General features: G+C 43.3%; 1 protein-coding gene across 12 annotated transcripts in view; it reads right to left on the bottom strand.

Annotated features, from left to right (window-relative positions):
- The window catches only part of DEPDC5 (DEP domain containing 5, GATOR1 subcomplex subunit), a 39,074-nt gene extending 24,428 nt beyond the window's left edge, over positions 1–14,646 (bottom strand). For 5 of the 12 annotated variants that reach the window (XM_058851295.1, XM_058851292.1, XM_058851298.1 and 2 more), the window contains exons 1-23: positions 14,293–14,645; positions 13,604–13,721; positions 12,809–12,896; positions 12,106–12,152; positions 11,685–11,770; positions 10,818–10,901; positions 10,103–10,152; positions 9,534–9,603; positions 9,130–9,208; positions 8,145–8,206; positions 7,650–7,719; positions 7,157–7,229; positions 6,899–7,002; positions 6,515–6,589; positions 6,243–6,377; positions 5,714–5,775; positions 5,548–5,621; positions 4,953–5,022; positions 4,408–4,444; positions 3,868–3,988; positions 2,600–2,823; positions 844–1,047; positions 246–381 (exon numbers count right to left, since the gene is read on the bottom strand). In XM_058851295.1, the coding sequence (XP_058707278.1) occupies positions 246–381; positions 844–1,047; positions 2,600–2,823; positions 3,868–3,988; positions 4,408–4,444; positions 4,953–5,022; positions 5,548–5,621; positions 5,714–5,775; positions 6,243–6,377; positions 6,515–6,589; positions 6,899–7,002; positions 7,157–7,229; positions 7,650–7,719; positions 8,145–8,206; positions 9,130–9,208; positions 9,534–9,603; positions 10,103–10,152; positions 10,818–10,901; positions 11,685–11,770; positions 12,106–12,152; positions 12,809–12,896; positions 13,604–13,661 (2,009 nt within the window). In that variant the 5' untranslated portion in view covers positions 13,662–13,721; positions 14,293–14,645. Of the gene's footprint in view, positions 1–245; positions 382–843; positions 1,048–2,599; positions 2,824–3,867; positions 3,989–4,407; positions 4,445–4,952; positions 5,023–5,547; positions 5,622–5,713; positions 5,776–6,242; positions 6,378–6,514; positions 6,590–6,898; positions 7,003–7,156; positions 7,230–7,649; positions 7,720–8,144; positions 8,207–9,129; positions 9,209–9,533; positions 9,604–10,102; positions 10,153–10,817; positions 10,902–11,684; positions 11,771–12,105; positions 12,153–12,808; positions 12,897–13,603; positions 13,722–14,292 lie in introns of all 12 variants that reach the window. The other 7 variants (XM_058851291.1, XM_058851293.1, XM_058851299.1 and 4 more) reach the window with 3 other exon arrangements.
- Between the last annotated feature and the right edge of the window lie 82 nt (positions 14,647–14,728).

Raw genomic sequence — 14,728 nt, 5'->3', positions numbered from 1 at the left:
CAAGCCTTTGCTGATGTGGGCAGAGATGGAATGGCACAGGGGCAGCACACACAAGGCTGTGACAGAATTCCATATCTGTCCATACTGTTTGTTCTTTGCCTCCAGCAATAACCAAAGCACTGCCTTTGCAGGACAACAAAGAACCAGCTACTCATGTCCCCTCAGGAGAGAAACAAAGCTGGTTGTCTCCAGACCTGATTTCATGGTCTATAAACCCAAGATTCAAGACTGAGCAAATGGCTCACCTGCCCGTTGCCTCATGGTAAGCCAGCTCCAGCAGCTCTGCAGAGGAATGTGTCAAATCCTGCTGCCCACTGCCCTGCATTTCTGCCATATTCTGGCGGGTCTGATGATGGATCTGGATGGCTTCTCCTGAGGGACCTACACAGTTGCAATTGGATCATTGATCACCACACCTGCACCGATTCCTCAGTTGCTTGCACCCTTCTTTTGCCAACAGCATAGGCAATGAGAGTTAATGGACATTAAAGAAATCATGTTCACAAAATCTTCAAAGCCTTGAACCTCTGCCATCTCCTCTGAAGCAAGCGAACCAAAATATTTTTACAAACATTTTGGAGGGCCTACTTACAAGGCAATAAACAATTATGCAGACAATTCAGCATCAGAAAATCAACCCAAACTCTAGTTACAATTCCCTTCAACAGGGAACTGTTCTGTACCTGTTGCTGCTCGTTTGCAAACAGAGATATTTCCCAGAAGAGACTGCTCAGGCGTGTACGCTCATTTGTGTACACTTTAACACGCCAGAGCTCTCAGCGGCTCTCTCGCTGTGCTAACCCTGGACAAAGGCACAGCAGGCAGTGCTGTGGGGCAGCTCACCCACAGGGAAGGTGTGCATCCAGCGCCGGCGGTTCGACGTCAGCTTCATGGGCATGCGGGACGGGGCGAAGGGGTTGATGAGGGCTCGCTGCGGCGCGTACCCCCCCGGGCGGATGTGCAGCAGAGACTCCGCACTGCCCACGTGGAACCGCCCCGGAGCGCTCGAGTCGCGCTGCTGCGACTCCAACATGTTCTCAAGGAAATCTACAAAACACAACCAAGCCAGGGTGAGATCGTGCAGGAGCCAAGCAGGAGAGAATGAACTGCTCAGGGATATAGAGATTGCCCAGGATTAGGGGAAATAAGGAGGCCGAAGAGGTAAGCAGGAAGAGAAGCTGAAAGCAATTCCTATCCAGCCTGAATGTTACAATGTAAACAAGAACCCAGACAAGAAAAAGCATTACTCCATCTGCCATTACAGCGCTGCTGTAAACCGTAAATTTCTACTAAATGAATCCACAAAGAAACCACTTGCTAAGCCAATTATGAAGAATTACTCAGACCCTTGAGAACTCTGGAGAAATCAAGACTGACATAACAGAAACTTCAGGAAGAGTACCATAGACAGAGTAGGAGCCATGGCTGAGCCTGGTACACATGCCTTTTCTGTAACACTCAGATCTGAGCACTGAAATCAGGGATCACTCCCAGAAGACATGGGACATGATCTCCACAAGATACCAGTTAGTTGTCACTATTCAGTGTAGAACAGATGTGCAGTTATTTAGAAATAGGAGAGAAGAACATACCACATACATAAGTAGCAATTACTCTGCCCAACAAGCAGAAATCCCAAAGAAAAGGAACAGTCTCATTTACCATTCTATATTGTCAAATACAACATGTGAAAAACTTCAGTTTCTTTGACTCTTCCCTCCCTGCCAGTCCTAATCCACAAACATCCTCATCCTGCTGAACACCTTCAGCTGGGTCACACAACTATCCTTCAAACTAAAGGAGTAACAGAAATACCAAAGAAAGATAAGAGTTGTGTTAACTGACAGCAGGGGAAAACATGAATGACATCACATCACAGATGTGATGTCTGTGCAAGAGCAGCTCCACACCAGTAACTGTGATTCCTGTGACAGGATAAATATGGTATCAGTGTCATACAGCACGGCAAAAAAAAACCATGAAGAGCCTTCAGGGATAGAATTTTATAGAAGATGAAGCAGTTGCAGGAGGAATACAATTTAGCTAGAAATGAGCTGGGTTTGTAGAAGATACTGCACACTGCCTGAGAACAAAATTAAATTGGAAAGGAAGAAAAGGAGAGTGCCAGCACTGTTGACACACTGAGACAGCTCAGCAGTACATTGTCAAAAGGAAGGATCCAGAAAGTGAGTCTTAATGACAACAAATCCCCACAGAGAGATGTTAAAAGCAGAGTCCCCCAGGGCTCACTGCTAAGGCCAGTTCTCATTTGACAGATTATAGGTGACCTGGATAATACAAGTTCCTTGTGTATGTCCATACTTGCAGGCAGGCACAGGAGAATAGTTAATGTACTAAAGAAGGCAATAAGCAAGGGAGAAGAGCAAATCAGTGTCAGGACACTCCAATTTAGGACAAGACATTAAAAAAAGCAAGGGAATTGGACAAGGATGACAAAGGGAGAATGCACACCCAGCTGCAGCTGGAGCTATGGAAAAGCTGCACCTTGAGTGCCAACACAAGAACCATCTCCCCTGTGCTGGCCTGGCAGTGGCCAACACAAACTTCCCCCTTCTCTCCCCACCTGCCCCAGGCTGACCTCTGGTGCTGGTATAGCCCAAGGAGCTGCTGACTTCACACTGGTGCAGGTGAGGCCGTGGGATCATCAGGATGTTGGAGATCTTGCCCAGAGAGCTGTCATCAGAAGCCTGGCTCCTCACCTCTTCCGGGGGCAGCGTGCGGCTCTGCAGGGAGGGGCTGCACGAGACGTCGTACGAGCTGGAGCTCTTCCTCGTGCGGCTCTCCCGCTCCCTCACTGACCTGCTGAGAGGGATGCCCAGTGACAGCAAAGAAAGATTCATCCCAGGTTATCAGGGGGCTGGAACAGGCCCAGGTCATGCAAAAGACTCAATGCTCAGCAGGTGAACTCAGGAAGAGCATTACAGGGAAGCCATCACTCTCTGTTTTGACTGCTTGGGTAATTTATACTTCTGTGCATCACACAACAAGAACACTACAATGCTTCCAGCACTGGGGCTGTGAAAGGGCCTGCCTGACTCCCTCTGCAATCCTACAGACACCACACCAACCTGCTAGAGGTGTGGCCCAGCAGATACCAGCCTCAGCCTACAGTGCCAGGAACCTGTAGCTATAGGGAAATCACTTGCAATTATGAACTATTTAAATATGAACTGGCATCTTTCAGCATGGGTTCCTACAGGCTGCTCATATCAACATATTAACAAGTGAGTCCACATGCTTTGAGTTAGGAAATACTACTGAAAGAAGCAAAGGAAAAAAAGTATTTCAAAACAAGTTTGTCAACCCTGTATTTCTGAAAAAGCACTGAAATTTATAACTTATTCAATGAATTTGGCCAGGACCTGAGAATAATCAGCCTTTCTCCTCAGACAAAAGGACATGAAGTAGTTGAGAACCTGCACTCAGCTTTTCTGCCCCTTCTCTCACTCAGGCATCATTTTCAGGGAGGATTCCTCATCACTCTGTTCACCAGTTACTAAGCAGTGCATCAAACAATCTATATTTCTACAACTCTATGCAAGTCTAATGTGCAAATATTTTCTTAACCCCCTAGCAAAATCTGCTAGGAATAAAGACTAGCTTTATTACATTTCAAAAAAAAATTAAAGATTGAAGGAAAAAAAATATATTTATGCCTTTTCCTAAACCACACACAATATTTTAGAAGTACCAGACAACCAGTCATAAAGATCAGGTATATATGAAGCTTTTTGTTCAACTGTGAGCATGTGGAGATCAATTCTCCTTGTATTTCTATGGGTATTTGATGTATCAAGCACACAGAGCATGGCTAAACCAGAAGCAGTGCATTCCCAAGCCTCTCACCTGAAAGTGCTACAGCGCTGGGCTCTGGATGGGCCTGGCAGTCGGAACACCTGGGCATCGTAGCCATCATAATCTACCTGGATAGGCAAGGCATTCTCAGCATCCTTTGGAGCTCCTAATGCTGAAATAAAAATCATACAGCACTGCAACATCTTTCAAGAATGATCAAGATGCACAAGCCAGTGTATCCACCTCTCATCCCTAAGGAAAGTACCTATTCCAAAAGAAATCCCCAAGTGTCATGAGCAGAGCAGCTGGAGCAGCTCAATTATCAAAGTTGGTGCCCCTGAATCAAGCTGGCTGAGGCCATAATGTCTGTCCCCCATACATCCTAAATACTAAATGAATAATTGCCAAGAAGTCAACTGGCACATGCACATTAACATTCTGAATAACAAATACAGGAAATACTCAAATATGGGTTTGATGGTTTTCTGAAACAATTGTCCCTTCCTTGTGCTGAAGTGTCATTGTCTTACTGCAGGTGTTTGTTTGTTTGTGAGTCAGTGGGACAGATCATTCCAGAACAGCATTACTTACAGGCATCACGATTATTTTTTGCTTTCTCCGTCAGTGGCTGGAGGGTCCCACAAAGGAAGTGTGAAGTGACCAAAAAAAAACAAACAAGAAAGAAAAAAACAAGAGCAACAGAAAAGACAGAAGGAAGGGAATCAGTCAGCATGTTCTAAGGAAACATCCCCAGTGTGACCAAGTAATGTTCAGCTTGTTGACTCAGTGAGGCAGCCAGACAACTTCAGAATTATTAAATACTGATACTTGGTCAAAATTTCACATGTGTGAAAAACACAATGCTCAACACCTTTCTTCCTCTCCATAGAGTTTTTGGTTACAGAATGAAGTTAATTTTTATGGTGGCTAAAACATTTCTCATTCAGTTTTATCTAGAAAGGAAAGACCCAAAAACCAGTCCCTCATTCACAATCCCTACAACAAACTTTGCAGCTTTGCTTTCACAGCCTTTTAACACAAAAACTTAGTTCCAGCTGTCGAAATAGTTGTAATGCTTGACTGAGAAGAGGTATCAGACAAGCTAGTAAGAAAATAGAAATCAGAAAGATTCCCACCTTCCTTCCTGCCAGCTTGATCCGTGGAGTGAAGCTGTTACACAGGAGTTGGCTTTTGGATGTGTAGAAACTGAAAGAAAAAAGTGTGGCTTTAAGAACTCAACACAGCTGGTTTGCTACACAGTAAACAGAAAGGAACCCGAGTCAGTTATTGGATAGAGAAAACAGGATACCTTTCTATGCATAAAAAAGGTGTGGAAAACACTGAGGGATGGTTGAGAGAAGCTACTCTTTGCCTAAAGACAGGGCTTTGATACTTGTACAGCCTCAGCCTATACACTTCTTAATGTGCTTAACACCTGCATTGCCCAGATCATTTTCTCTTTCTACAGATAGACATGCATTTCCACCATGTCATTTACACAACTCTTTCTGATTTACACAACTGTAGTGATTCACACCAGCTGTTTGAAAACCCTGTAATTTCTGTTAGGTTGCATTAATGCCCAGAGTTCTGCAAGAGTCATGTAATATTTCCCTCACTTCACAAGGAAAGCAGAGGAGATAAACTATGAAAGAAGAAAGAGAATTCAAGAGATAAAAAAGTGTAAAGCAAAGCAGAAGTGTTTAGCAAAAGCTGATAGAATTCACCTACCTGTGATTTATCCAGTGTGGGATATTGTAATCATCACCCATTCGTGAGTCACCAGGGCCACAGCGATTATGGAGCTGGAAGAGTAATTCAGAAGCAACCAAATGCAGCCAGCTACAAAATGAGTAACATTTGTAGCAGGAACAGAGAGAAGGGAAAGCAACCTTACCTTAAAGAGTGGTACAGCATGCAAGGGTTGCTCTCCCATGCACACCAAATCCACTCCTATCCCTGTAAACAGACAACAGTAGAGTTCAGCTATCAACCAAGCAGGACTATGCCAAAACAAAATAGATCATCAGTTTGAATTGAAGACCCAGAATGTATTCACATCATGTTAGAAGAGGCAATAATACTGAAAATGGTAGTTAATGGTCCCATGGTATGGTTACAAACCAACAGTACCTGAGGGGATATAAGAAATGACTTTTCTAAACTAATGCAACTTGTGCAAGATTATCCCTTAAGGGGAAGGTTTGCTCAGACAGGTGAAGTTCTCCATCACAAACAAAAGAAAAAAAATGCCTCTAAGTACTCTGAAAATCTGCTCATTTCAATGTGAAGTGCAGACACAAATCTTGCAACCCTTCCTCCCAGAGCACACAACTTGCAGTAGATACTTTTTCACAGCCAGAAGAAGATAGATCTCTCCCAAATCTGTGTTTCCCTTCAGAGAGACTGCAGGCACAGTTATTTACCATTGTCAATCATGCGCTGCTTGGTGAGGATCATGAGGAGCCGATCCACCTCGAACACTCCCACACCAGGGGTGATCACCACCGACATCTGCCCCGTGCGGTCGAAGTTGCGGTTGATGTAATGCTTGTCAAACACTGCCAGAGAGAACACAGCAAGATTTGCAAAAAAAGGAAGTGTTAAGGAAAAAATAACACAAGTCCACAACTATTTATTGGCAGCTGCTTTAATGGTTCTTCCCCTGTAAATTTTTTACCCATTGCTCATAACTTACCATTGAATGAAAGATTTATAGCCTCCAGGTAGTTCCCTTGTGCTGAGGTTGAATTGTAACCAGGAGGAAAGCCCTCTGGAAAAGTATTCAGAAGGGGAAAAAAAATCATCATTCCTGTATAAATTATAAAGCTATACTAGCTTTATATAATAAAAAACCCACAGAAAAATACATCTGTACTAAATACTATTACTTCTAAAATTCCAGGCAAAATTGATGTTGCTAGGTTCTGCAGAAAGACTGAGGCAAATTGTCCAGCCAGGAGAGCATTAAGTAGCATGACACCAGACTCCAACTGAAACTGGATAGTTTATTGACAAGCTAAAATATTCAAAAAATAAATGAGAGCAAAGGATAAAAGCAGGGAAAGGAGGATTCTTGTACCTGCTTGCTCGAGTCGTACCAACACAGGATACTGGATGAAAAGCTTTTTAATGGTCACAAGCAAGGAGGTCCACTCTTCCCGCCTCTCATTCTGAACTACGACTCTAGAGAAAACACAACCTGATGAGGCCCATGAAAGGAAGCTATGAGGGGATGTGAGAAGGGATGAACAAACTCTAAAGAAATGCACAAAAGGGTGTATTGGGTTGCACATACACTGTGGGACAAGAAGTGAAAATAAATGGGAGGAAAACGTACTTGTAAAAATCTTCATAAAATCTTCCCTCATGATCCTGCCGAATTGATGCACGATGTGTTTCAGGAAATTCATCTGAAATGGAAGGAAAAGCACATCTTATGTCATGCTCTTGTATAGAAATGATTCATCTTTTCCAGCAAGAAGCTGTTATTTCCATTAAAATAAACAAACAAAAAAACCAAAAAAGCCCTCAGCAAGCAAACAAAAAACCAAAATATTTGGAGAAATATCAGACCTCCTATACAATACAAAAACTGCTTTTAAACCAATATGACAGCTTGAGTATAATGAGGAAAATTTGCAACATTCTTCTATGTAAGGCTTTCACTGCAGTACTTCCATAACATTGTCTGTGTACCTACTGTGCTTGATAGAAAATACTTTAAACATGGCAATTTAAAATAGAGAAAAAGTCCCTCTCAGCCTATGACCAACTTTCATGAGATGAGACAGGTTTAAAAATGAAAACATGAAAATAGAGAATTTTCATACCTATAGATTTTGCTTCATAAAATGTTCTTGAAAATAGAACCACTGTCACTTCATGGCTGCAATTCTTCTCCTGTCCAGGAAGAACAAGTGCAAAAAGAAAACCTTTAAAGTCACATTTGGTAGAAAGAAGTGTATATACGTGTACTGTAACAGCCTCTCTTCCCTCACACCTAGAAACAAAGGTAACCAGGAAAAACCTAGACTCTTGCACTAATGGACCTGCACCAGTGCTCCATCTGCCTCTCTGAAATAACAAAATGGTCTGTCCTGCAGATTCTGTGCTGCTTGCCTATATCACACTTACCAGGAGCACTCTACACTAGTCTCTAAAGAAGCTCCTCTCTGTAGTTGCCAAAATTTTTGTTAAGAAAACAGACAGTTGACACTGTTTATGCCCACAGCAATTCGATATTCTCATGTGTTATTGTTTGGACAGATGCCCCCAACAATTCCAGAAAAATAAAAAATTAAAACTGAACTCAGTCAATTATTTACCTTCCATTTTGTGAAGAGGTCAGCAAGGAAACCATTCACAGCTTTCTCAAAGTATAGATCCCCTGCAAAATAAAAATCTCCCAAGTATTAGATGACAATAGTTACTTCAACTGTGGGGCATATCTAACCCTATGATTCTAGGACAATTACATTTATTAAAATTCAAGCAGCTGTGTGCATAATAAAGGGCAATATCCCTAAGATGATAAAAAGATTAAAAAGCATGACTGTCTAATTATAAAAAGATTTAAAAGCATCATTTTTTCAGAGGATGTAAACATGACTCTTACTGCCAGAAGGATCTGACCTTTAATTCGTTTTTCCAATGCATTTGCAGCATGCTGGGAAAGCATCTGTACTGTCTTTTAGACATAGAAAGCACAACTGATCCCCTGCTCTGATTTGAATAGTTGCCCAGTTCCATAAGCCTAAACACATGGTCAAAGGAAGTGGCAAGAGGTTTGCTAAAGAATTAAGCCAGAAAAAAAAGAGTGACACAGAAGTGACTCATTCTTAATGCCTAAAGTTATAACACTTCCAGCTGAATTTACCAACTTCAACCTGGGCTAAGGCAGGTTTCACTTCCTCAGGTAAGCTGATGTCACGAGAAATCTAAAACATCAAGGTCCTCTTTGCAAAGGACTTCCACACATTTCTGGCTTCAGGATTCACGAACTTGTACCTGCCCTTATTACCCAACATATCCACAGAAAACCTTTCCAATGCTCACAGTGATTTTGTGGCTGAGATAATGATACCCAGACTCTACAGGAGCAGGAAAAGGATGGCACAGGCAGGGGAAGCATGTGGCACTGCAAAGAAGGATCTAAGGAAAGAACAACACCCCCTGGAGTGCTGCTTAGGCTAAAGACAGGATATTTTAGTTTGCTGGCAGTGGCAGAAAAAATAGTGGCAGTTTTCTAGTAGGGGCAGAAAGGACAGCTGCTACCCTCCACAGTCACAGGCAGGTCAGTTACCTACGTACCATAAATATCAAAATCCCACATTTCACAGCTCATCTGGATAAAAATATAAACCATGGCAGAAGTGGAGCGGAAGACCACCTGCAAAGGAATGCCAAGACCTTATTTAAAACCAAGTACATTCATTAGAAGGCCCAAATGAAGAGTTCACTACACAGCAATTTATACAGCCATGGCCCTTGCATCACAGGGAATTTCCCTTCTAACAAGTCATTCCTAGTGCTGCCAGCACAGCAGAGCTGAAGTTTAATAATGATTCATTCTCCTGAACTTATTGCCATTCTTCACCTTGCAAGACAGCCAGTTCCAATGATCCATACAAATCTGCAGGTAAGATAGAATTACAAAAATCCTGGCAAGGAAAGGAAGGGAAAAACTGCTTTCCCCCTGTTTCCTGAACTCTTACCCGAGTGTCCTCACTGATGTATCCACAAGTGACTTTCTCACTCTTTACCCACAGTTCACCTGCCTGAGCCCTGGAAGAAAAGTGCAGAATATTTGAATATGAGGATTAGAGAATCAGTATTTGAGCAAGCAAGAGATGTACCAAAATCTGCACTCAAGGATGACTTATTTGGTTAAAACCTGATGTTTAACCCAAAAGATGCCACAGCGATTTTTCTCTGCATCTGCACATTTCCTTGTCCCTGTGTCACCTCAAAGGCAACTAAAGTAATACCCTCTGAACTATTAATACAGCTTGGGAAGGGAGGGGTAAATATTCTAAGAGAAGTAAAGAAAATTATTTGGCCTTCACCAGAGGCCACGAGTGTAGCTGCTGCCCTACTCTCAGTTTCCCTTACTCCAAATCAGATAGAAGCCCTCCCTCACCCCATGGTACAGACAGAAATCTGTAGATGAGTAAGAGAACAATGAAAAATTAAGGATTTTTCAGAGAAGAGTCTCCAGTCAGATACTTAAAACTCATGAAGCTAAAGCAGTAAGTTACAGCAATCCCTCAGAGGAGGCACTGACCTGATACCTGCAAATTCAACTTTTTGGGTGACATATGCACATGTGCTGACCTAGGAAAGAAAAGTTAGATGTGTTAGAAGAAAAGCAGGCTCAGAGAGAGAAGAACAATGTACATAAAAACCACTCACACTCAATCATGTGATTTTTATGACAGAAGTCACAAAATCCATTCAGTGTTGTTACTGCTAATAGCTCAGCCTACAGAACCTTTGTAAGAGATAACAGAAAATCACTTTTAACGCAGACAAACTCTAACTTGGATCATTTGCCTAATTCACTGCACTTAGAGGAGCCAAAGACTGCACTTCAGAGATGCAGGCAGAAGATATTCTAATAGCTGCTTATTAAGTGGTACTCTCAGAGAGGGGACACTTCAGCATACTTCTACTTGAAAAACATTTGGATTCAACTCCTTCCAAATGTAGTAAATCATTAAAATTCAGAACATAAGTAAACAAACTCTCAACAGCATTTTCAATGCCCAAGGCAGTAATCAGCATTGTAGCAGTGGAGTAGGAAATTATGAGATTTGTTTTTCTACAACACATTTACATCCATTTCTCCAACTCTGATGTGCCACTCACAGCACAAGATCCTCAGGAGCTGCTGGCCCTGCCTTTGTCTCTGCATTTTGTGGAGCACTTCTTTTCTTTCACAGCAAGCAAAATATAAAGTTCATCACCTGCACCCTGCCCAAGGGCAGCAGGGGCCTTACCAAACTCTTCTTCAGTCGCCACATATCCCCACGCCCAATATACTGATCCTTAAATGTCAGCTCCACCAAGTCCAAGGTCACCTCCTGGGAAATGGATGAAAAACACTGCTTACATTGTACTGGTTGTTTTGAAGTAGGGCCCACCAATCTGTTCATTTAATAACCAAATGATACAAGAAGGGCCATTCAAAAGCAAGTCAATATCCCTGAAACTGCAAGATAAAGGGGAAGCCCATACAAATAAATACCAAACTTGTGTGTGTACCTTGACTACTGTGAGCTGCAAAACATTGCACAATGTGACCAGAAAAAGCCCAATGACTACAAGTACTCAGTGCAGATTGGAAGCTGAACGAAAACAAATTACTGCCATTGTTCATGACATTAAGGAAGCCTCATTTCCTGCAGACTTTTGTCTTGTGCAGAATGTAAGTTCTGACTGCAGCTCTTTTAATAGTTGGGACATTTACAGGAAATGCCTCTCTGTAAGAGGCTCTGTGGTATCAAATAATGCAAATCCAGGCTATGGCTCTTCTTTTGACTAGGCCACTTGTGTCTGGCAAGTGGTTCTCATGAATTTCTGACATTTAAAAATATGTGAAATGTCTACATTTCTCCCAAGCTCTGTTGAAGCAGGATCACAGAGATCAAAAAGAGAGCAGAGATGGTAGGGAAAGAAGAGACACAGAACAAACCAACAAATAATTCATAAGTGTAAGGCTCATTTTTTAAGGGAAGAAGACTAAATATCTTTCAATAAAAAAGAAATGCCTTTTTCTCCCCCAAACTACTACACATAGAAAGTCACAGGGCTCTGACTTGAGTCAAGTGATGGAATGGATGGAAACAAGAGACAAACCTACGTACCTTTGGGTCAACAACATTGACGTGGACATCCTGGTACGGCCGCAGGCGGAACACTTGTGCAACTGTCTGATCCACACTTATCGTCTCTGCCGCAAGAACGAGAAAGGACAGCAGAGAAGTGAATGTCCCCAACAGATTTCAAGTGTTTCACAGGTACAAAACCAACAGAGTGAGATTGTCATGAAATACAAATTTCAGGCTAAAAAGCCAAGTTTGTTTAAACCATACTCACATTGCTCAAACAAAAGCAGATTTAGAACTAACTGCCCGTTTTCTGTTAAAATTTTAATCCTTCCCTTGCTAAACAGACAAAGCATTGATTTTCTTATGAAATTAAAATACAAACATTAGTCAATCACAGCTACAACCCAGTCATGTCACCCTTCCTATGATTTTACTGTGCATAAGTCTAGAGTTTTACCTTTCTGCAAATCTTCCTTAAGTGACTTCACTTGTAGAAGCAGGGGACTAGCATGGGGAAGAGAAAAAAGGTAGACAAGTTGAGATACCAACAGTCTCTCTGGTAAAATCACACACTCAAAACTATTTAGTAACATGGACCACATGATAAGCTAAAGAGAAACATTTTCTAGAAAGCTTCATACACCATCCTCTCCACCTGTCTCTCTGTCTTGTTCCTTACACTCTTCATAATTCTAAGGTACTCTTGAGGTAAAGATGATACTACAAAAGAACATCTCAGATCCTCACACGACTGTGCTGCTGCTTTTCAGATACAGGTTGCAGGATGAACAGGTTCATACAACAAGGCCACAAAACTTTAATTTTGCCTAGGATATACTGCAGGATAGGAGAATAATCCTTAGGTAACAGCAGATCTAGGAGGAGGATGCAGACACTATTGATTTGACATTCAGGTGCTACTTGGCCTACAGAAGATCAGCAAACAAACACCAAACACAAAGAATTCCGTAAATTTTAAGGAAGCACTCTTGCTAAAGTTAACTTCTTTACTTCTCTTCAGGCAGAAAAAAATCAAGGCAGGATCCTGAAGCAAAGTTATGTCAGCCCTAAGAGCCTCTCACTCTAGCAACCACTACATGTGAATGTGAACAGATCCTTTCAGTGCTCCAAACTCACTGATATCAGCACAGAGAATTCACCTGTATTCATCATTGGGATGAGCAATTTCCACAACATCTCCCAGCTTAATTTGAAGAAATACTTTAGGATTTACCACCAGTTCATCATCTAGAAGACATAAATGAATAAGGGTAGTGAACAGATACATACTAAACACAGACACCTGCATGTTTGCATACAATAGCTCAGCATGCAACACCAAACCAAGATGAATATATCAGCAAAATGCTTTCTATTCACCACATGACAGGGTCCCTACCCAGCCATTTCAGATCAGCTACAAACAACTCAAATAACCAAACTTTCACAAAAGAAGTGTTCAGCAAAAGACTGTGCCTTATTTAGGCAATGAGAATCATCTTCTGTACCTTTCACACAACAAACACCAGCAGGAAAGTAATCAGCTATAGAATCTCAACAAGATTTATCAACATGATAAGTCTAGAAGTAGGGAGCAATCCAATCAGTGGCAAACAGTTATCAGTGCTCAGAAACACATCTGTGTGCAGTCATAAGTCACTGACATATATATCACTCATTAGGGTGACTGAAACACCAGACTAAGAAAAAAGTGTTGCAACAAAAGTGGAGTCAAAATAAAGCAACTTTATTTTTAGATACAGTCCTGGTCTCTTTCAATAACTGTTCATTTATTTTGCTGTATCCTGTTACAGAAAGCTTTCCAAACTCTGGCTGGCAATACTCCTTGTTACATCAAAGCTTCATCTTCACTCTTTCGTTAAAATGATCAATAAAACAATTGTTTTCAATTAAGTGAGTGCAGGTCTCACTGTTATGAGCTAGGAGATACTGACCACTGCCTCCAAACCCCTTCTTATGTATGACGAGCTTGTACACCTTGTTGGTTCTCATCTTGAGCTCCAGTTCCTCTCAGACGCTTCGAGCCAAGACAATTAAAGGCATCTTGCATATCTAACATAGAAATGAAAGCAAACACAGATCTTTTGTCAACGCAAAACGATTGTGTATGTTCTGCACGAGAACACAGCACGTTGTCCCGGCCGGTTCCACCGCGGTGCGGCAGAGCTGCGCCCAGCACAGGAGAGTACGGGGCAGCTACAGGGACAGGCAGAGGGACCTTAAAGTGTGATTTCAAATACATTAAAGGCCTGAGCTTACAGATGTACTTGGCAGAAAGTCAACTGGTCGTGGTTAGAAAAAAACAAACAACCGTATTCACAAAATTTGTTAAAACAAACTCTAGAACTTGGAGTTGATGCGCGTCTGGAAAGAAGCGCCGCTTGGTGCTGCGAGCCGGCAGACCCGTACCGGGGAGCCACAAAGAGCAGGGCCGGAGCGGAGAGCAAACAAACGCAGCAGTTACAGTCCGCTGCCGTGCCTACAGTCATGAGGCAGCCGTGGAACCGCTGCATCCATTCGGCCGCTCGCTTATAGGGAAAGAGAAACCCATGGAGACAGCCGAGTTCCTGCCCGGAGCAGCCGCGAGGGGCGGCCTGGCACAGCGGCCCGCCAGGGTCCTTACCCGCACGGGCGGCAGGAGCGCAGAGCGAGCAGCGCGGAGACTCACGCCAGAGCCCTGGGGGAAGGACACCGGGGAGAACGGCGCAGTCCGGGCGCGGAGGGAGCTCGGACGCCTTAAGGCTCCGTGCCGCTCACAGCCGCCGGGGGCCGAGGCAGCCGCAGAGCAGAGCAGAGCTGAGCTGAGCTGAGCTGAGCAGAGCTGAGCTGAGCTGAGCTGAGCTGAGCTGAGCTGAGCTCAGCTGAGCTGAGCTGAGCACTCCCGCCCCCGCTCGCGGAGTGTCCGAGCGCGGGGCCCTGAGCTGCCGGTGCGCGTCCCGCGGGTACCGCGCGCCACTTCCGCGTCCGGGGCCGCGCGCCACGTGACAGCCGCGCCGCCACCGCGGGATGGAGCGGGCGGGACACGCCCACCGCGGGGGCGGGGCCGGAGGGACCCGGCC

Source organism: Poecile atricapillus, chromosome 16 (genome assembly GCF_030490865.1).
Source record: "Poecile atricapillus isolate bPoeAtr1 chromosome 16, bPoeAtr1.hap1, whole genome shotgun sequence".
NCBI classification, from domain to species: domain Eukaryota; kingdom Metazoa; phylum Chordata; class Aves; order Passeriformes; family Paridae; genus Poecile; species Poecile atricapillus.
Note: the sequence above shows the minus strand (reverse complement) of the source record. Positions and strands in the feature narration are given on the sequence as shown.